Genomic DNA, 23,248 nt, shown 5'->3' on the forward strand with positions numbered 1-23,248 from the left:
AAGTCCCGATCGGTTCCACTATGGCAGTGTTTCTCAACTCCAGTCCTCATGGACCCCCAACAGGTCATGTTTTCAGGATTTCCATTATTTTGCACAGGTGATTTGATCAGTTTCACTGCCTTAGTAATTACCACAGCTGTTTCATCTGAGGGAAATCCTGAAAACATGACCTGTTGGGGGTCCATGAGGACTGGAGTTGAGAAACACTGCACTATGGGAATATATCCCTATTGATCACGATAAAGGTACTTCAATATAGGCGGTTTTAGAGAAGCTCGCAGCTTAGTGGTGATGAAGATTGAAGGCTGATTAGCCAATACAGCCAAATAGGACTGGCCAAGCTTGGTCACAGATACATGAAGAATAATGGCATCTGAAGCCAGTTAAATACTGTCAATGTCATTAAAGTTCAGGTGAAGTGAAAAGCTCACAGCTTAATAATCATGAGGCTTGGAGGCTAATTAGCCAGTACAGCTAAATAAGACCGGCCCAACTTAATCACAAATGCATAGCAAGTAATGGCATCCAAAACCAGTTTAATAGTTGTAGATGTCGTGAAAGTTGAATTGGAGTGAAGCTTTAGACCATACAGGGGTGTAGAGCTAACTGCATTGAAATCAATTGCTGCCGCATAGAACATGCCCGCAGGCTCTCACCACTGCAAACGATATAGGCATCTGCTGACGATGTAACAAACTTCACATAGTTTGGCAAATTAGGTGATGTCTTTACTTTCATCCGAGTGAGCAGACCGTGATAGCCTCCGAAAACCTGGACGGGTTGAAGTAGATGACCCTCTGGTTGTAAGAGCTCAAAGTGGTAGTCTTCAGTAATGTAGCGGAGGTGGTGTGTGGGTTACCGCCATGCTCAACTCAGCGTGAGGCGGATCCACATGTTACCACCTGTGTAGGCGTGGCCCAGGGACTAGCTGACACTGCCTACGTCAACGTGTTTCACCAACGTGACCGGCAGCTTCGTCAGGACGTCGGGATGTACGTGCTCCCGGTCTTTTAACGGGACAGACCAATTGAAATGGCCGGGGGTGGTCCCAATTTAAAGAGCAGCACTTCTATGTCTCAGCGGACCATTACTTTTACCTTTTTATGAATCTTTGGAATAATGTAGAAGGTGGGGTATTAAATTCTTTCACACTCAAAAATTCCATCTCTTTGTTAGAAATGACCCTGCTTCACATGCAAAGGACAGCTTTTCATTTAGTAAGGCTATACGATGTGGAAATGGATTACATGAAAATCTTGTACAGCTATCATTCAACTGTCTAAGCACCTCTTTCTCATAAAGTATTTCTATCATAAGGACCAAATTACCACCCTTGTCACTTTTCTTGATAACTAAATTTGGGGCTTCTTTTAATTCTTTCAGAGCTTTTCTTTCCTCTGTAGAAAGATTATCCGGGATAAGACTATCCCAGTCAAGCTTAGAGAGATCTTCCTGAACTAAGTCCAGGAAGACACCTAGCCATTTATTTTTCCTGAATTGTGGCATATAGGTGGATTTACTTTTAAGATTGGTCTTCCTCCTCCAGTGTCCTTCCTGGGAAGTGTCCTCATTTTCACTGCTGTCTATATTCTCCTCAAGTAAAGACACCAGATTATCTAGTGTCTGTTGATCTTCAGTCCCCAGCAGGGGTAGACTGACCATTTGGAAACTCGAGCACTGCCCGAGGGCCCGGGTCAATAGGGGGCCCCATGAGATGCCCTTGGTACCTTTTTCATAGGCTTTTTTGAGTTTGGGCAAGGACACAGGGGCCCTATGATCCCCTATTGCCCGGGGGCCCCATGAGTTGTCAGTCCGCCCCTGGTCCCCAGATTAAATTCTGGATCAGTGCTTTTAGATTTCTCCAAATGAGTTAATTTTAAGAAGACCTTCCTCAGAAACAGACAAAGATCTTTGTAAACTTCAAAATGATCCATCTTATTAGCTGGTGAAAAACTAAGGACTTTATTGAGTAAATTCAAATGTCTCTTTTCAAGTAAAAAATCAGAGAGGTTGTTAACTTTCAAATCCATTTGTGGTGGCCCCAATTGGGACTCCATCATATTTACCATTATAGGCCTCTTTGACTCTGAGTACGTGTTCTCTCTAATTGATATTGTTGACTTCTTTCAAACTCCCTCTTCCTCTTTCTCCTTCTATTCCTAGGGTTGCTACTCCTTTGAAAATTCCCTTTGGTATTGGTGAATCCTCCACAATTGTGGATGTTACGTCTAAAAAACCCACTGATCTTAATTCTTCACCTTCACTTTCGGATTAGGTAACGCCCGCTTGAGATCTAGATCTTGAGCAACTTTTCCTCCTTTTGGATCTACTTCTACCCTTAGGGGTAAGATCAGATTTCTCCCCCTTGCCCAGTCCTCAATGTCTCTTTTAAACTTGGATTGTTTTGTGACTTTAAGATTTTTTTGGACTTTTTCTATTTCTTTTTTAAGTAGATCATTAAACTTAACAAAATCAGGTTTATCCTTATATGGCTCTAACTTGATTTTACTTTCCTCAATCTGGACCTGAAAGTCAAGTAATTTGTTATTTTTTCTCATCAACTATCAGGCGCATAAGTTCCAATCCATGATTAATACATATTTGTTTCCACTTCTCCAGTAATCTATCAGTCTGTAAGTGAGTTGCTAGTATTATCCTCTCCCTTAGGCCCCTAGGGATAATCTTTTGATCCACATAGGATTCCAGGGAGAGAATATCCCATTTTCTATTCAGTGACTTAGTCGTTAATTTTCTATGTTCTCTAAAGAGGACTTTAATAATATCACCCTCAGGTGGATCTTGTTCACAGGTATTCTGGCTAAAGGTCGTCCTAATTTCCTGCTTAATGTCTTCACCCAGTGGAAATGCCATTGAAATTAAACCACCCTAAACCAACTAAACTCAAATGTAGAATATAGTTTACCCAACCTATCACAGACTGTAAATGGAGGATCTTTTTGCACACAACTGCAATTGGGTCCTACTTCAAAAAATGGGAAAGATCCAAAGGGGATCAAAACAGCTTTGTAGAATAGTCAAATACTAAAATCAAAAATATAGTATATTATTACCTCTCCCTAACTAGGGAGCCAAAAGATGGTTGCTATTGTCATCACTGAATCACCTTATTTTGACATGGTGGGGTCCTCAAAAACCAAAGCAAAGCAGTCAATTATATCCACAGTCTCATACATCGAGAACACCCGTGTTCAGCCACATGGGCAAGTGACAGAACTCTGGAAAATGGACTCACCAAACAAACTAAGGCCTTCATGGCATTGACAACACATTAAGTTGCCTGTAATTAACAGGGGACTCAAATAAAAACCCAGTATGAATATAGGGCCATACAAGTCCCGATCGGTTCCACTATGGGAATATATCCCTATTGATCACAATAAACAGCATATAAATCCATGGGTTTCCTGATCAGCACAACACCCCCAAATATGGTGCCTTAGCATAACACCCTACATCCCCCCTGGTCCCCGCTGTACTTACCTCCCTGGGTGATGAGCTAGCAGTTCCTATGTCTCTTCCAGGACAGATCAGGATGATTTACTGTGCAGGTGCTGACCAATCAGATGCGCTCTGATTCATCCCAGAAGCCCTGCACAGGGAAAGGGAAGAATAGCGAGAATGACAGATCCCTGATTCGCTGGACCGGCTGTGTGGGCACTGACAGTTGACCCATGGAGGTAAGTACAGGGGGGATGGGGAGGGTGTGTGATTCACTTTTTCATTTTTTTCTGTAAAGGTGAACTAACTTTAGTCCCGCTTTGTAATAGCTCTGCCCCCCTCCTGAGTTGCGCCATTAAGGTACATGGTTAGATACACCAAAGGGTTCTGCCTGGCCTTTAGCCGAGACTTTCACGCAGGTGATTTTATGCACATATGCAAAGGTGGGGGAAGATCTGGGACCTCTTTGACAAATGGCTTTGCGCATGTGCGGGAAACTTTGCGCATGCAAAGATGGAACCCTAAGCCCACACGGGACAGGGAGGAGAGAAACGTAATTCTTGTCCAGGTGAGAAACATGAAAGTACTGCTCTGAGATTAGTTAAAAAAGAAGGTCAGGAGGACCAGCTCCCAATCACATGATTGCTGTGATTAGCTACCACAAGAATAACTTGGTAAAGCCCACCCCTGTGCTCTCTCCTTCTTATGGCTAGGTGCACATCTATGCAGATTGTGGTTGATGCATTTTCTGGGTTCATTTTGCATTTTTTCACACCTGTTTTTTATGCATTTTGATTTTTGTCCTTTTGGGTTACTTTAGCTTGTTGTTAGGGAGTGGGCGCTCGCTAGTGTCCTTACTCCCCTTTGCTGTATTCCCGAGTGTAGCTTGGGGTAAACTCTCAGTACCAAAAGCGATAACCCCGAGCTACACTCGAGATTACCCTGCAGTGTTGCTCTGGGATCCCTCCAGCACTTACCTTGTCCTGCACTCCCGCGATGTCCCCCCTTCAGCGTCCCCGGCCATCTTCTCCAGCCGATGCCGGCATTTGTCTTTCGGGTTCTGTTCCCTGCGAGCGTCCGGATGTACGGGACGTATGGGGAACGTAACCTGGCGGGAAATTTGAAAATGCTAAAAAGTGACATTCACTAAATACACTAAAATCACATAGTATAACATTCCTGTATCAAACCATTTCACATACATTTTGTCCCGAGTGCTTTGTCCGGCGCCCTGCCTGCATTTATACTGTTCTTTCTGCCTGGAAACTGAGAAACGTCCAAAAAGCGTCCCTTTAGGTCAAAAGCGGTTTTAGACCGGCTAGAGAACAGAGATAGTAAATCAGAACCACTTGCAGAATTGAGTGATAATGATTCGTGGGGGAAATTCATCATCAGACACTGAAAATGATTTTGCGACTAAGATCAGTGCTGTGCCAACTTGGCGCTATATTTCAAATTTCAATGAACTCCGGCCGCCAAAAAAAAAAAAAACCAAGCGCTCTACACCTGACGATGGTTCCCGCTGTCTGACAGCTCCTAAATAAACTAAGGGGTGGGCCCCCCAGATGACATCACCAGATGACCCCTGGCCCCTTGTGACATGTATTTATTTATTTCAGGCACTGTCAATTTACGCAGCGCTTTATATATATATTGTACATTCACATCAGTCCCTAACCCTCAAGGGGTGTACAATCTAAGGTCCCTAACTCACATTCATACATACACATACTAGGGCCAATTTAGACAGGAGCCAATTAACCTACCAGCATGTCTTTGGAGTGTGGGAGGAAACCGGAGTACCCGGAGCAAACCCACTCAGGCACAGGGAGAACAGGCAAACTCCAGGCAGGCGGTGCCGTGGTTGGGATTCAAACCAGCGACCCTAGTACTGCCAGGCGGAAGTGCTAACCATTCAGCCACTGTGCTGCCCATACATCATCGATTGGGGCATGCTGGGTCGACATAGTAGTAGTTGCTGGGAAGTTGTTTTTTCAATGAAGTAGTTGCAATGATATGTGAAGTTTTAATAACACATATCGAAAGTTGCAAAACTGCATTCAGGTATTAGGATTTTTTTAGTGTCACAATCTCTGCTTTGAAAAGAAAAAATTCTATTCAGGTATGTATTTCTTACTTCCTTCTATTGCTCTCAAGCTCCTTCAATTCTCCAAATTCCTTTTTGCTGTTGTGATCCGACTTCCCAGTTGTTGGTGGCTACGTTGGTTCTCCATGCTCCCACTGTATGTAGGAAGGTAGCCATCCTCTCTTGCTCACTCTTGGGATGGACTATGGTCTATGGGATTAGTAGTGTGCATAGAGCAGTGTACATGACCAGGGGCAAACTGATCATTCGGGCACTCGGGCACTGCCTGAGGGCCCAGGGTCAGTAGGGGGCCCCACGAGATGCCCCTAGTACCTTTCATAGGCTTTTTTGGGTGTGGTTTCAGTGTGGGTGAGGACACAGGGGCCCCATTATCCCCTATTGCCCGGGGGCCCCATAAGTTGTCAGTCCGCCCCTGTACATGACCACAACTAACGTGTACTGCTCGTTCCAAAACAACTCCCTCAAGAGTTGGTTCTGACCAGCTCAGTGGATTGCTGTAGGAAAGTCCTGGATTCTTTCTTGGATACACAGAATATAACTGGATATAACATTTATAGGGAAAGTTAATCCAGGGAATATCTGATTGCCTCTCAGGGGATCAGGAAGGAATTTTTTTTCTTGCAGGAGCAAATTGGATCATGCTTTGCTGGGTTTTTTGCCTTCCTCTGGATCAATGATGGGTGTAGGAATATAACTTTTTTTTTTTTTAATGGTTGAACTGGACTAACTATGGAACTATGTAACTAAATGGAAGTGAGGAGGGAAAAGGAGAGGTTCTGGAGCTTACAGAGGAAGTTAAATGAAGGCAGAAAAATATAGTGAGAAATAATTTAATGAAAAATAGATGACAGGGCCATTAAGTAGTGGATGTTTATGGATTATTTTTGGAATATAAGGAGATTGTTTAGTGTCATTTTAAAGCGGTAGAAAACCTCATCCAAAAAAAAAAAAAAAGAATTTAAAAAACCCTGCAAGGTAAAGGTGTAATGTGCTAGTATGCTTTGCAAAAAACAAAATAAATATAGATATTCACATATAAATATAGAATAGCAAAAAAGTGAAAAAAACACAAAATGCATCAAAAACAAAACGCAAAACACAATGCAGAAACGGCTCAAACGCAACCTGCATATGTGTGTACCTAGCCTAAGGGTAGATGTAGACATGCATCTAAATCTCCCTTTCCTCTGAAGCCCAATCCACATTCAAATCACACTTCAGAGGCTACTGACAGGCGGTGAGGAAGCAATGTGACGCCGCCTTACTGTCTGTTTTAATCCCATTTTTTGCAGGCAGATGTGCCGCAACTATATGCATTGCACGTCGCTGTGGGGTGTTTAGAGTGCTCCCCCATTTGGTTGAGTGTGTGGCCAGCAAGCCACTCGTTGATAGCTAGGTGTTGGGCAGATTTTGCCGCAGACACAAAGCATCGCGACTACAGCATGTAAACATCCCCATCTGCTGCCATTGCAGCTTAAGGGGGGCGGTTGGCGGGCAGCATAAACATAGTGTATTTTTACCCCCCCCCCCCCCATCAATCGCATGTCTAAATGAAGCCTGGTGCCATCAGTATCGCTCTTTTCATCCTGTGAATATAGGAAGTTGTGGTGACACCTAGTAAGGTGTCACCACAAGGACCCTATATTGGACCCTAGTAAGAACCCACTTGCACAAGCCTGCCAAGAAGCTGTCACCTGTACTGGGCCAAGGCATTCCCAGGCTGCATGAATACACCCTTGTATATGCAGGGCAAGCAATACCCCACCCACGGATGATTGGCCCTATACAAGTGACAGCTTCCTGGCAGACATGTTCAGGTCAGTTCTTACTAGGATCCAATCATATCCGAGATTATCCGTACTCACCAGATGTCCTCAGTCTTCCTTCCACCATCAATAAACCTGGAAGACTGAGGACATCCGGTGGCAAAAATGAAGTATTGCAGAGGACAGCTCCAGGTTGAGAACTTTTAAGCCAGCTAGGGACAACAAAAAATAGCCCAAAGTTGGGTTTAAAGCCCAGCCCAACCAAATCTCTTTTCGTTTTCAGTAAAGTTGTAAAGTAGGAAAAAGTTAGACTCTCTGGTTCTGTGACTCATTTCCCCTCGCTTACTGTCTCATTGACCACACAGGAAGTGTAACAAGGACATAGTAAGCAATAAAAAACTGAAAACCTGACCCATCTCTACTCTACTAAGACTGAAAATAAAAAAAGGGTGGCTTGGCTGTATCTGATAGACAAAAGGTTGGTTTTGGAGTCGGACTTTAAACAGATACAAGTAGATCAGGCTCCACATGGCATAGATGAGAGTTGGAAATCCCCTTTAAGGAGGAACTTCAGTTTGCTTTTTCTTTTTTTAAAAGTCAGAAGATACAATTAAAAATCTTTTAAAAATCAGCTACTTACGAGTGCCTGGAGTCCAGTGGTGTCTTCCGGCAGCCGGTTCTTCTTACTGCTATGGGTCCCTGGTGCCACCATCTTGGAAACGGGGGCTGGCTGTAGCTTCCTAAGGAAAGAAAGCCGGCTCCCCACTATGCATGGGTGAGCCTGTAAGGCACCTTGTGAATGGTCCTGCAGCCTCCTGGTATATGTGACATGTCCCAGGAGGCTGCAGGAGAGGAAGGGGCCCCCATCCTTGCCTAGGTGAGGATTATGGAAATGGGAGTGGGTAACAATAAAAACTCACCCCCCCCCCCAAAAAAAAAAAAAAACCTGTAAGGGGGAGGGAGCAAACATTTTGGGTGGCGCTCTACTTTAAGGAGCTCAACTTTGATGCTGGTAAAGACTAAAACGGGAACTGACAAAAAAAGAGTGGTGGTCCGAAAGCTGTGAACTATCACAATGACATAGAGTGAAACCACCAAAGTGTAGAATGGAGGGCAAAAGTTGAGAGAGCGCAAGACGCTTTTAATTGAAAATATAAAACTGCCAATACATTTTGTGGTTCAACCCCCCCCCCCTTCCTCAAGGCTACAAAATAAATATAAAATATAATAAATATTGAACAAAAAACTTTCATCTGCATTTAAATATATGAATATAGAAACTAATGGTTGCATCACTCAATAACTCATAAAAATGTATCAGAAATAAATATTTAAATAAATACGTCTAAATATTCAAATACGAATATAAAATAGCAAAAAAAAAAACCCCATAAAAACATAGAAATTAAAAGATATATATTTTGTGGGTCAAACAACCCTTCATCGGGGCTACAAAGTACATATAAAACATAATAAAAATAAAAGCTTGTATATACAATTTACTCATGAGAATACAGAAACAAATGATTGCATCACTCAGTAATGCAATCATAAAAATATTGTGAAATAAACATTTAAATAAATACATATAAATATTAATTCAAAATATTAAATACCAAATAAATTAAATAAATATAGATATTCACATATAAATATAGAATAGCAAAAAAAATCAGAATAATTACATAAAAAATAATTTATATATATATATTTTTTTTTGGGGGGGGGGGATCAAAACCCTTTCATCCCCCCCCCCAATACATAATAAAAATGTTCCTATCAGTATATGCATTTAAATAAGTATAGAAAAAAATGTATAGGATCACTTCATGCTATAAATGGACAGTGACATTGTTTCTGCAAAGTAGAAATGACTTTCTCCAGCAGAGCACAGGCTGGGGTTGGGAAGGTGTGTTCAGCTGGATGTACCAGATCCAAATCGGCTGAACATTATGTTTGGATCTGGGTGGAGGTGACAGGGCTCCACCCTGATAATTGCTCTGCATTGAGGAGAAGTCGGAATGTCAAATGTGGATTTTCTGCAGAGGAGCGAGCGTGGTGGAGGTAAGATTGAACATTAAAAGAAATAGGGAGCTCAGCTGGAGACTCAGGACAGTGCCGGCAGGATTGCCTGTCCTTCCTAAAGGGGCAGTCCTCCTAAACTGGTATATTAGTTATGGGTGGATACTTTTTAATAACATACTTCCCTCTTATGTCTATCAGATACTGCAGTAGTGAAATGTATTTATCTATGTAGCACTACCCCCTTAGGGATTGCTGATGAATTTGGGTCCCCCTATAGTCCTGCACAGCACAGTCAATCTGCATTCTCTACACAAGCTTGCATCTGGAGTCAGAAAATCAGTCCTTGAGCTTTTGTTTTGTAGTTTATTGAAGGGATTTAGAACTGGGATAGGGTAAGGGGGGTATAGGATGCCCAAGGGAACCGATAACTGAGGACAAACTTCCTGGAACTATTCACAAGCTTCTCTTCAGCAACACAGTCTCTGTTGGAGAGCTAGCCAGTGTCTCCTAGTTTTACCACCCCAGACCCTAGATGAAATACTCCTCTTCACCCAGCAATCTGAGGACTTATCCTGAGCAGGGGATCTGGCTCCTGTCCTTTAAATGAGGTGAACAGTCACTAGTAGGGGGTTAATGCGGTTTCCCACCAGGGTGCTCCTTCCCTTATTCACTCAGGGGGTGCAGGTATTCTCACTCAGATCCTCTCCTGTACCCCTTGCAGGTTGGCTGCTGCTACCAGGCCTATCAGCTGGGCCGCTCCTATCCTGCCATACAGATGGTCCTCACTCAGGGGGCCAGTGAGTACTGAGTTTTCTTCCTCTCCAGCTCCATGGTAGCAGGCAGGCCTCATCCCACTAGACCTCCTGGCATCCTCCTTCTTCACGGCCTCACCTCTTCCTCTCTCACACTCCTGCTATCCACTCATGCTGCCTAGCACTTTTAAGGGAGTCCCAACCCTTTGCCAAGCCTTCTGTTGGGGATTGGCTGAGTTCCCTCAAGATTGCAAGCAGCCACTCCTAAGATCCACCCACTGCCTCCAAGGCCCTCTGCTGAAAGCCTCGGAGCAGAGGGAAATTTTAGGGCTGGCCTGCAGAGTCTCTAAGCCCTGACCACAATTTGACCCCTCTGGCCAGGGGCGGACTGACCATTTGGAAACTCCGGCACTGCCCGAGGGCCCGGGGTCAGTAGGGGGCCCCATGAGATGCCCCTGGTACCTTTTTCATAGGTTTTTTTAGGTTTGGATAAGGACACAGGGGCCCCATGAGTTGTCAGTCCGCCCCTGCCTCTGGCTACTGTCTGTAGGTGCTCTATAAATCCTGAATAATAATAACATCAAAGGCACACACGAATGCAGCTCTGCAATCATTAATACCATTATTATTATTAATTGTATTTTTTAAATGCAACCGTGTAAGTTCCTGAATTTGAATTAGTATCAGCCTCTTGCAGGCCTGTGCAGTCAGAGCTCAGACAAGGTGAAGGGAGAAGCAGCGCAAGGAGCCTGTCTTCTGTGTCGCTGTGCAAGGAGCCTGCTCATAGTAGGAGAGAGCAAAGAGATGAGCTCATCACTGTGCTGCTTCTCCTTTCACTGCCCAGTCACAGGCTGGGGGAGGAACAAGACCTGTAAGTGTTACTGAACAGCAGCAGAGGTCTCCTGCCCTGCCAGACAGAGCTACATTCTGTGGTAGAGTTGTGAAAATCTCAGAACTGAATGGAGAGACATGCAAATAGTTTAGCTGCATACCTTTTATGTATTTAGCTGTTTGCTTGGAGTTCAGCTTTATGCCTGGTACTTTAAATGGATACCGCCATGAAACCAAACTCCTGTATGTTTTTGCATTTGCTAGATGCCAGCGACCAAAATGTATGATCGTTTTATGACTCCTTGGCATTCTGGGTCTAGGTCATGTAATCAATCCTGACATTAAGTCATGTGGCCTACAACAGCCCTGCACTGTGGAAGCCGACCTTTGTCCATCTCATTGAAGACACTGCTTTCAATTTATATAACAATTTACAGATTGTACTGTATATTTACATCACTCCCCTCCCTCAAGGAACTTACAATCTAAGGCAGCTTTTCTCAACCTTTTTGACACAGAGGAACCCTTAAAATAACTTTCTGGCCTCAGGGAACCCTTGTAATAATTACTATATCTACAGCTCAGGGTACAGTAGTGTGGCTGTCAGTTGGAAGAATGCTCCTTACACTTGTGGTCATTGGGAAGAACCCCCCTCTTACAAATAGCTAAAAAGATCAATGGTGTCAATGGGAAGTCATCTAAGAGGCAGAAATTGCTCATTGCTCAAGGAACCCCTAGCAACTTTTAGAGGAACCCTGGTTGAGAAAGGCTGATCTAAACTCCCTATTTCCTATGCACACATATACCAGGGCTAGCAACCTTTAGAGGAACCCTGGTTGTGAAAAGCTGATCTAAGCTCCCTTAATGATCTAAGCTCCCTATCTCCTATGCACACATATACCAGGGCTAGTTTAGACAGGAGACAATTAACCTACCAGCAAGTCTTTGGAGTGTTGGAGAAAACCCTAGCAAGCACAGGGAGGACATGGAAACTCCATTAAGATAGTAACCTAGCCAGGATCTGAACTGAAGATCTTAGTGCTGCACAGAGGAACCCTCAAAATAATTTTCCAGCCTCAGGAAACCCTTGTAATAATTACTATATATACAGCGTAGGGTACAGTAGTGTGATGGTCAGTTGGAAGAATGCTCCTTACACTTGTGGTCATTGGGAAGAACCTCTCTCTTAAAAATAGCTAAAATGATCAATGGTGTCAGTGGGAATTCATCTAAGAGGCAGAAATTGCTCATTGCTCAAGGAACCCCTAGCAACCTTTAGAGGAACTCTGGTTGAGAAAGGCTGATCTAAGCTCCCTTAATGATCTAAGCTCGCCTATCTCCTATGCACACATATACCAGGGCTATATACCAGGGCTAGCAACCTTTAGAGGAACCCTGGTTGAGAAAGGCTGATCTAAGCTCCCTTAATGATCTAAGCTATCTCCTATGCACACATATACCAGGGCTAGTTTAGACAGAAGACAATTAACCCACCAGCAAGTCTTTGGAGTGTTGGAGAAATCCCTAGCAAGCACAGGGAGAACATGCAAACTCCAATAAGATAGTAACCTAGCCACAATCTGAACAGAAGATCTTAGTGCTGCACAATGGAACCCTTCAAATAACTTTCTGGCCTCAGGGAACCCTTGTAATATTTACTATATCTACAGCTCAGGCTACAGTAGTGTGATTGCCAGTTGGAAGAATACTCCTTACACTTGTGGTCATTGGGAAGAAACTTCCTCTTACAAATAGCTAAAAAGATCAATGGTGTCAGTGGGAACTCATCTAAGAGGCAGAAATTGCTCATTTGTCAAGGAACCCCTAGCAACCTTTAGAGGAACCCTGGTTGAGAAAGGCTGATTTAAGCTCCCTATCTCTTATGCACACATATACCAGGGCTAGTTTAGACAGGAGACAATTAACCTACCAGCAAGTCTTTGGAGTGTTGGAGAAAACACTAGCAAGCACAGGGAGGACATGCAAACTCCATTAAGACAGTAACTTAGCCAGGATCTGAACCGAAGATCTTAGTGCTGCAAGGCAGAGATGTTAACCACTAAACCACTGTGTCCAGAAAGTTTTTGGGTTCTCCAGTACATGGAGCATCTCCATCCTGCACAGCTGCTGTAATCATTTAGAGCAGGGCTTCCTAACCAGGGTTCCATGCAGGGGCGGACTGACCAAGGGCCCGGGGTCAGTAGGGGGCCCCATGAAATGCCCCTGGTATCTTTTTATAGGCTTTTTTGAGTGTGGGCAAGAACACAGGGGCCCCATAATCCCCTATTTCCCGGTGGCCCCATGAGTTATCAGTCCGCCCCTGGTTCCATGGAACTCTAGGGTTCCTCCAGAGGTTGCTAGGGGTTCCTTCAGCAATGAGCAATCTCTGCCTTTCAGACAGGTTCCCACTGACATCACTGATCATTTTAGCTATTGGTAAGGGGGTAAAATTCTTTCCAACGACCACCATCGTAAAGATCTTTCTCCCCACTGACCATCACACTAATGTACTGTGAGTTTTAGATATAGCAATCATTAGCAAGGTTCCTTGAGCCTTGAAATGTAGTTTAAGGGTTTCTTCAAGTAAAAAAAAGTTAGGAAAGGCTGTTATAGAGAGTCCCACTCCATCCTGCTGTACCAGTCATTTATGTTATATTGCGGAGGATGTATCAGTAGGAGCAGGAAGTCCCCAAATTCTCAGGAGTGCAGCAACAGCGAAAGGAACTACAGGAGTTAGTGCTCAATCTTGGAGTCCTTGAGTAAGGCACCATTAATGTTTGACTTCAGAATAGTAGGAGGAAAGTTCCAAACAAACCTTAGAAAGTATGATGATGCTGGAAGAGTAGGTGATGCTTGGTGGAGAATTCTAGTAGATGTCAGTCAGTCAACAGTAAGTGGATTCAAAAAAGGAAAAGGAAAGGAAGGACTCAATGGAGTGCTTGGTCTTTTTTTCCGATGTCACTCTTCTATATTTATGTGTTAAGCTCTGTGTCTAGTTAAAGTGTATGTTTACCCTTGAGGCAATCTTCACTCCTATACACCCCTCCTCTCATAAAATAATGCTGTGTATTTATTTAATTTTTTTTAATTTTTTGTTTGGGCCGCCACCCCTTCCCCGGTGCACATCATTTGCCTAGGCGAATGACATGCACTGTGCGCCCTTTGCCTCCTGGGATATGCACATCACATATCCCAGGTGGAATTGTCATTGTCAGAGGTGGGGGGAGGGCCTATTGGCATGTCATCGGCCCCCCAGCTGAACTCAGAAAATCCGGCACCTACCAATGACATCACCGAAAAACACGGCGGCGCGGGACCGAGCGATGGCAAAACAGAAAACGATCTCAGTAGGACAATGGTGGATCTGCTAGGCAGGTAAGTATCTGAATTGTACAAAAAATGGCCGCTGCCCCAGTCTATAACTGGCCTTCACAGCAAGGAGCACAAGGAGGGGCGATGCATGTAAAAAACGACAAAAGAGAAAAATTCCCAGCTCCACTTGCCAACCAACCTGCAAACAAACCGAAATAACCTGTCTAATAATATGCGTTAAAAACAGGGGTTTAGTTAGCACACTTTTGCAAATACATATGTAAGCTACAGAGCCTCGTCACGGCACCCCGATATTCTGTAGTTCCTAACTCTACAAATTTTTGAGAGCCCCCATAGTAGAGGCACATGTATTTAATTGATAGACCAAGGGCAGATGGACCTGAGGGAGCCGACCCCTCCTTAAAGGTACAGGAGCACACTTGACACCCAGAATGTAGCACAATTGCAGCTAAGGTGTCCAGTGCTCCCCTCGACCAACAATTCAACAGTACAAAAAATGGCCGCTGCCCCAGCCTATAACTGGCCTTCACAGCAAGGAGCACATGGAAGGGCGACGCACGTCAAACAACAAAAGAGAGGGAAAAAAAAGAAATCTAGATTGTGCAGAAGACAACCCCCAGTAAGCAGGGGTTAAAAAAAAATGGGTGGTAATCACGGCCGGTGCTAGACTATTTTGCACCCTAGGAAAGACCAGCTACTTGCGCACCCCCCCCAAAAAAAATACAAATTGTTAAAAACAGTAGAAAGTATTCAATCAACAAAACATGAAACTGCTAAATTTCTTTTAATTTGCAAAAAGAAGTGCCATAAGATGCCACCAGCACCAACATTAAAGACAAAATTTGTGTCATGAACGGACTGTATCTGTGGCTGGCAGTGGCAGGGTGACAGTTGCAGTGAGTGGAGGATGATGGATCCACACTGATAGATCCCAGGCTGCAATTCCCCAGGCAATGGGGGGAGATAAAATGCAGTGACAGCAGGCAGACCAGCCCACACACACACACATAGAACACCTGAACTGAGTGATCGCACAAAGTGACAGATCTGACACAACACACCACTTCCAACACCGACACAGATCAGCAGGCCCAGCAGGCACTAGAAGAGCAGGCTGTGAGATCGTGATGATGTCAGCACTCACTGACACTTTGCACATGTGATGGATGGCTGGCCGGCCGGCTGGGTCACACTCACACAGACACGAGACATCAGTCGGACATTACCTTCCTCTGTAGGCGCAGCTCCACCTCCACTGATGAATGGAAAGAGAGGGGCTGGAACTCCACAGTGATCAGCAGCCACCAGGTGGCTTGCAGCATGGGACTGAATCTGAGAGGAACACTGGCAGGAGCTGCAGCTCAGCTGCTGCACTGGCCCCAGACACTCGGCATCTTCCTCTGTCCTTTCTTCCTCCCCTCAGCTGAAGGATCATTCATGACCATGCTTCCCACACAGAGTGCCAGCCTGTGCTGTGCTGTGCCTAGGCTCCCCTAGGGCGCTCCTAGGTGGCAATGTGCCCTAGGTGGCCGCCTAGTTTGCCTAGTGGAAGCACCGGGCCTGGGGGCAATGTTTAAGATCCTCTTTATAGAGGAACTTCAGCCCTCTTTTGTGGAATTCTGTCTATTCCAGCACCACCACTTTCATTATTATGGCGCATGCGCAGATGTGTTGGAGAAATCTGCCTGGCCTTCAGGTCCCTGCAGAGTCCTTCAGCACATCTGTGTACATCCAGGGGATTTCCCACACATTAGAAAATACGAAAGGTTTTGGAACGTCTATAATAGCAATCTTTTGTGCATGTATTTGAAAGCTTTAAAGTGTGGGAAAGCCTCGGATGTGTGGGAAAGCCGCGCATGTGTAGATCTGCCACAGTGCTTTGTCAGGACCCAAAGCGCTGCAGCACATCGGAGCACGCTCAGAATTCAGGAGGGGGCAGGGGACACTAACATCGTTCTTACCTAGGATAGAAATACAGCTTTGCAGCACAAAAAATCAATTCATCACAAAACGAATATATTAATAAACATGAAAATGTGAGAGTAAGGGGAAGGGACAGGACAAAATTAAAGTTTGTTTCTGGTGATGGTCTGTTTTAAAAAACTAAAATGAAGCCCAGCCTGCAAGCAAAAAGTTTAAAAATGTATCACCAAAAAAGAAAATTGACTTGAAACCATTATGGTTTCCCTTTAAGCTATGGTTGCACAGAATGACAGTCTGAATGGTAACAATTGCTGTCATGCATATGAAAAAAAATTTAAGCTCTGCCAGGAAAGATATCATTCATCCGTGTCTTCTTACCGCCACCCTCCCCTCTCTGTGTGTCAGGTGCAGGAGCCGAGGCCTCACCCTTCCTGGAGACACGGCATGAACTTGTTGTTTTGTGTACAGCCGACATTTAGGAAGCGCTGGGTGTAGAGTGGTTTCCTGAGGCTGCTGAGACAGGAGACAAGATTAAAGTCCAACTCCACTTATAAATTTAAAAAAATATATAAATATAAAAAAATCCGAAAAAAAAGTATAAAAAATAAATAGCTCTATCCTTGTTATAATACAAAAGCAGATCTTGATGCACTACTCCACTCCTTTCTGGAGTTGTCCCCTGCAGACTCACTACTCAGATGTCTACCCTCATCCGGGTTGAATGACAACCGGCAACAAGGTCCAGCTGCCTGGGGAATCATTATCAGGCCACACATGGTTTGCAGGGGAATGCCGCTGATCTGCAGCATTTAGGACCTGCCCACGTCCCAAGACAGAAGAAGAACCAATGACGGCACATGACAAGACCAAAAACCCATAAAAAAAGACATATGTACAAATTCAAAGAAATATAAATGGGGCAGAGGACCTTCAAGGGGTGGAGGCAGGAAACCTGGAAGCCCAAGAGTCTTCTGGCTGGCCTGGTGATCCTTCCTCATCTTCTCTGGAGGCAGCAGTGGGTGGCCTTGCATTAGTGCAGTTTATTGTAATAGTACTGTGAACCAGTCTTTCTCAACATTTTTTTAAATATGTAGGAACCTTGAAATTACTTTCAGGTGAAGGTCTCAGGCAACCCATTCAATAATTATTATATTTACAGCTCACGGTACATTAATGTGGTGGTCAGTAGGAGAAATGCTTCTTACATTGGTGGTCAGTGTGAAGAATGGCCTCCTTAGAGATGACTAGAAACACCATTGGTGTAAGTGGTCAGATATCGGAGAGGCAAAAATTGCTCTTTGCTCAAGGAACCCCTAGCAACCTCTAGAGCACAGGTGTCAAACTCAATTTCACATCAGCGATATGGTTGCCCTCAAAGGGCCGGTTGTATTTGTAAGAATATATGTCCAGAGCACCTCCCCTTTACTTCAGATGTCAAGAGCCGCCCCCCACCATCAGAATCAAGAGTCCCCTACCCTCCCTTACTTCACAGCACACCCCTCTTACCTTGTGCTGATTCCGGGAAGAAGCTGGGGGTGGGACCGGAAAGCAAAAGTGCAGGGTCTGGAAGAGGACCAGAGGAGGGCTGCAGTCAGCTACTGGATTCTGCTGAATGGTGAGACTAGGGGAGGTGGAGATGAGGGGGTGCTGCGGCTGCACAGAGAGGCACAGGATCTGTAGGAGGAGTTCAGTCCTCCAGTATTCTGCTGACTGCTGAAACAGGGAAGGGACAGAGACAAGCCCATTGCGGCTTTACAGAGAAGCACAGGATCTGGTGAAGGAGTTCTGTCCTCCTTTCTGCTGCCAACTGCTGAGACAAGGTGGGGGCAGGAACAAGGGGGAGGCCACAGCTGCAGGATAGGTGCCACATGAAATGTCCTAATGGGCCAGATTTGACCTGTGAGCCATGTGTTTGAAACATGTGCTCTAGAGAAACCCTACAGTTCCACAAAACCCTGGCTGAGAAACACTGACCTAGACCAACATGATGTTGTATCCACATGCGGTGTGTCCATGACAGCTGGCTCTCACAAATAGGGGCTTGGCTTATGCTGAATGGAGCATCAGGAGAGAAAAGGAGAGGTAAGTATATGCTGAGGGGGAGAACTGAAGCAACCTGTTGCTTTGTCCTAAATGTCTTGGCACCTGGGATGAACACAGTTCTTTATGGCTGGGCCCAATGCATGTATTTGATTTCTGAGGATCCCATGGCGGTCCTGGAGAAGCTAGATGATGTTTATTCGAAATGAGCATATAAAATATATCTACATTTGTTTTAATTTTGGTTCAAGTAGGGAGTGGTTTAAACCCCTGGTGGATGTTTTATTTTTAATTGGAAGAATTCCCCTTTAATCTTCTTCTGCTGACACCCAAAAATGGAGGATTTTTCCTCACCTTCAATGTCTGGTGATAGTAGTCACCAAGACAAAAAGAGAAAGATGAACCTCCCTAAAAAGGGCGCAAACAGTAATAAAAACCCAATAGTGATTCTAACCAATCCTCACACTATCAAAAAACAAATGTTTGGCTTTAGATATACCCAAAGCCTTCACATGAGTTCATTATATAAAATATATAAATGCAATCAGAATAGTGAGAGAGGTTCAGATTATTTTTGATCTCTTGTGCTGTTTCACCAGACTTATCTGTAGTTGTAAAAGTGAAAAATAAAATACAATATAAAACTAACAACTATCTAAAAATCTTTCCAAGCCAGGTTGGTAAAACTCTCGTTTGCAGGCATACAAACATAATCATTTTAATTGCGCTTTTCTCTTTTATCTTTCAGAAACAAAATGCAAGCTGGGATTTTTAAGGTGTGCCTTGTGGTCATCACGGCCATTGTCAATCACCCGCTTCTTTTCCCCAGTAACGATTCTGCTGTTCCTGCCACCGATGACCTCATTGCCCAAAAACTGAAGGAAAGAGAAGAGAACCTGAAGCTCCAGCAGCTGGAACTTGAGCAGCTTTTATCTCACCGAGAGCCATCCCCAGAAGACAACACTGAAACCGAGAGCAAGCCCACCGAACATGAGTCATTATGGGATTTCTGGAGTGTAATGTCAATGATTATCTTCCTGATGATCGAAGTGTGGAGGCAAGATTTCCTAGATAACAGTTCACAGGAGCAAAGCAAAGAGGAGGATGACCTTGTGTTCAATGGAAGCAGCTGCCATGGTGTCCCTTTTCCAAGCAAGACAATGTTGGCTATTTTTCATGACCAGTATATTCGAACAACAACCCATGACGCGGCTCGGACCAAGGAGTTCGTTGAGGGCTTTGCAGATGATTTGCTAGAAGCACTAAGAAGTGTTTGTAACCGTGATGCAGACATGGAAGTTGAGGACAGCATCTGTGTGGGAAGTATGTACGAAAACTGGAGAGTCAATAAACCACTGATATGTGACCTGCTGGTACCATTTGCTCCTCCAGAACCCTACTATTTCCGCGGCCAACCATGGATTACTAGCAAATCCATTGCTCCCAACCAACAAAGCTATGGAACAATTCTTGTTTGTGGACCTGAAGATTCATCAGGTTGTGTCTGCGACAGGAAGAAACTTGGGGAAGACATGCTTTGTCTTCTTCACAGCCCGAGCATCAAGAAGAAGGTCACCAAGGATGTCAATTTATTATGTTCAAAGGAATCCAACTATCTAGACACAGACCAGGTCATGAAATGGTTCCAAACAGCCATAACAAAAGCCTGGGGCAGGATATCACACAAGTATGAGTTTGAACTCACTTTCAACCACTTAGATTATCCAGGAGCTTTGAGAGTCAAATTCAAATCAGGAAAAGTTATCAGCTTCAACATCAGCCCAGTGATTCAGTATGAAGACTCTGATCTGTATTTTATTTCACAGTTCCCCAGCATGGACCGAGCAACCAACTTGGTCTCCGGCGTTCACTGGAACTTGTCTTTTGCCGTTTACGAGAGGAGGTTTCTCAAGGATATTGCCAAACATCTCCCAGGAAATTCATGCCACCTCAGTTGCCTACAAATTATGACTTTTCTACATTCCAAGCAATGTCACATAACTGGCCCAAGCGGCCTGACAAGTTACCACCTAAAGACAGTCCTCTTGCATCTTCTACTGAAACAGTCATATTATGACTGGAGTAACATCATGCTAGAAGACCGATTACGGGACATGTTTAAGAGCCTGGAGAAATGTCTGCTGGAGAAGAGACTCCACCACTTTATGATTGGAAACTCCAAACTTCCAGAGACAGTCAGTCTCCCGGCACACTTCCGCACAGCAGAACCTCTTAATCTTTTCCGATCATTTGTTCTAAACAGAGACCTTTACCAAAAAACCTTGTCCATGTTTTATGAGATGTTGAAGAATGCAACTGTTGTAATCAATGAATACAGCTTTCACCTTCCTACAGGGCCGTCCAACAAAAACTCCCATTAGCAACACTCATGGTGTATTTTGTAAGAATTTCAAAACATGTTGTGGAGTTGAATGCTGGACTAGAAAAATCTGGGATTTGGATAAGCCAACTTAGCTCTGCCAATTCCATTAAGAACAGATGTTCTGGTTTTACTAGTGTTATGAAATATCATTGCAGGGGCTATTTATATGTTCTTACATCTGCTGTACAAAATATTCATCTTTTGGTTATAATGAAGACTAACAATTTACCAATACTCAGGAAATTTAATGTTTTAGTCTAGGGGTTCTCAGCCTTATTGAGACCAGAGCCCAATATATTCTTCCTAAACATTCCCAACTGTAAAAATAATGTTTATTCTCTCTAAATGAAAGTATGGGAATACAGAATATGTCTTCAAATTATGGAACGCTCTAGCCGGGACTGAGTGTCACTGTGAGACAGGAAGAGGGCGTTAGGGGTCTCTGTAGCAGGCTTTGTGGCCCTCTAGGGGATGAGATTTCTGGAGGGGGTTGAAGGAAACTGTGGGAGTTGGGGGTCTCAGGATGAGCTGGGAATCTCTCCAGGAGCACGGGGACTTTACAGGGGCATGGTGAGAGATTGGAGGGTGATGCAAGGGCTGGGGGGAACTGTGTGAGGGTTGGGGGGGGGGAAGTGTGAGACATTGCTGGAGGGACTGTGGGAGGCTGGAGGATCTGCAGGGGACTGGGGGCACTGTGGGAGGGTTGGTGAGCACTTTGAGTGCTGAAGGGCACTGCGGTCCACTGTGGGAGGTTGGTGGGCACTATAGTTGCTGAGAGTCCCTCTGATAGGTTAGGGGATCTGCAGCTGGCTAGAGACCTGGTAGGAGGGAGGCAGCATGCCATCGCCTGCTAGTTGAGAACCACTGACTTAGACTACCCAGATATATTTCAGTGTTGCAGTTTTGCGATTAGGTTGTTTAAAGAAAATCTTCCTTTGGTATTTCATATCACTTAAACAAGTAAAAAGGAACACAGACAGCTTTGTCATAATCAGTGACAAGCATGTGGCCCAGGTCCATAGGAATATCTGGGTGTACTTTCTCCTGTATTTAGAGCCCAACTCAAAAAAGAAGTTTTCCTATGCAGTGGGGCTGTACCCGCATTGCACGGGTTATCTGCTCATTTTCTTTTTGTGGGAGAGGAGAGTGCAGATATACTTACCTGATCCTCCCAGTGCAGTACAGGTCCGGCACTCCTGCACTCCAGTAGTCTTGAGTAGTGGACTGCTCCTGATGTCATCATGCCCAGAGCAGATTCCCTAGACCAGGAACAGTCCACTGCTGGACCGTGGGGGAGCACCATTTTCAAGAGGATTGAGGGATCGGGTAAGTATAAGCTTTCTGCTCAACCCCACAAAAAAATGTGCAGTTGACCTGGGTAGTGCAGGCACAGCTCCACTGCATGGGAAAAAAAAAATTGCTTGGAGTTGGGCTTTACATGCATTTACACATCTTCCGAGTATCTAATCTGCCCCTGGATGTGCAATTTTAATTTTTTTATTACTGCAGCTAGACTGAATGCACTTGAACACAAGTAAACGTTCAATGTACAAAAGACCATTGACATCATTACCTGCATTTAGAAATGTCCTATAAGCTCGCATAGGAGTTGATTTACTAAAGGCAAATAGACTGTGCACTTTGCAAAGCATGCTGCAGGCGCAGTTGCTCCACAGCTTAGTAAATGAGAGGAGGCTCTGCTGACTTCCATCATCCAATCATGTGCAAGCAAAAATGCTGTTTTGTTTTTTTTATTTTCCTTGCATGTGATTGGGTATTCTTTGCAAAGTGAAGTTTTGGAGCAACTGCACTTGCAAAGTCCACAGTCTATTTGCCTTTAGTAAATCAACCCTGTAATGCATATAGTCACAGTCGTGTGAGTGAGGCCTTAATGCTCCCAAACAGGGGCGGACTGACAACTCATGGGGCCCCCGGGCAATAGGGGATCATGGGGCCCCTGTGTCCTTGCCCAAACTCAAAAAAGCCTATGAAAAAGGCACCAGGGGCATCTCATGGGGCCCCCTACTGACCCCGGGCCCTCAGGCAGTGCCCGAGTTTCCAAATGGTCAGTCCGCCCCTGCTCCCAAAAGATTCTGGTATATTTGTACACAATGTCTCTATGGGGCGGGAATCAGAGAGATCGATGTTCAGGTAAAGCGATCCTCTCGGTAAGTGATGAACATTATATTTTTCCTTCCCCGGTTTCTGTCTCTCCCTCATAAACATGTTCATGAATTTTAAATAAAACCTTTCCTTTTCATTACCTTCTTTATTTTAGACTTTATTGTAGAACAAGTGATTTACGGTAATCTCTGCTTATGTAATTTTCTACTATTCACTCGTAGTCAATTTTTCTGTACTTACCTTTTTTCAGAAGTCATCAGGCCGGTCATGCATGTGATGCAGTGGGTCCTCTTTCTCATAATAAATAAAGAGTAGACAAAGGATGAGAGTGCCACCAATCTTAGGGGCTATTTATAAAGCACTACTGCACATTATTACCGCTCACTGATTGGTTGTTAGAGGTTACTGCACATCATTACTGCTCACATATTGGTTGCTAGAAGTTACTGCACATTCTTATCACTCACTGATTGGTCGCTAGAGGTTACAGCACTTAATTATGTCT

At 44.3% G+C, this 23,248-nt stretch overlaps 1 protein-coding gene across 1 annotated transcript in view; it reads left to right on the forward strand.

Moving 5' to 3' along the window:
* The window catches only part of ITPRIP (inositol 1,4,5-trisphosphate receptor interacting protein), a 29,034-nt gene extending 6,152 nt beyond the window's left edge, over window positions 1-22,882 (forward strand). Inside the window, exon 2 of the mRNA XM_089680827.1 lies at window positions 18,985-22,882. Coding sequence (XP_089536953.1) covers window positions 18,992-20,617 — 1,626 coding nt within the window. The 5' untranslated portion in view covers window positions 18,985-18,991 and the 3' untranslated portion in view covers window positions 20,618-22,882. The remainder of the gene's footprint in view (window positions 1-18,984) is intronic.
* Window positions 22,883-23,248: the final 366 nt, after the last annotated feature.

Source organism: Staurois parvus, unplaced genomic scaffold, assembly GCF_062004578.1.
Source record: "Staurois parvus isolate SC_StPar_1 unplaced genomic scaffold, SC_StPar_1.0 ptg000250l, whole genome shotgun sequence".
In the NCBI taxonomy this organism is placed as follows: Eukaryota; Metazoa; Chordata; class Amphibia; order Anura; family Ranidae; genus Staurois; species Staurois parvus.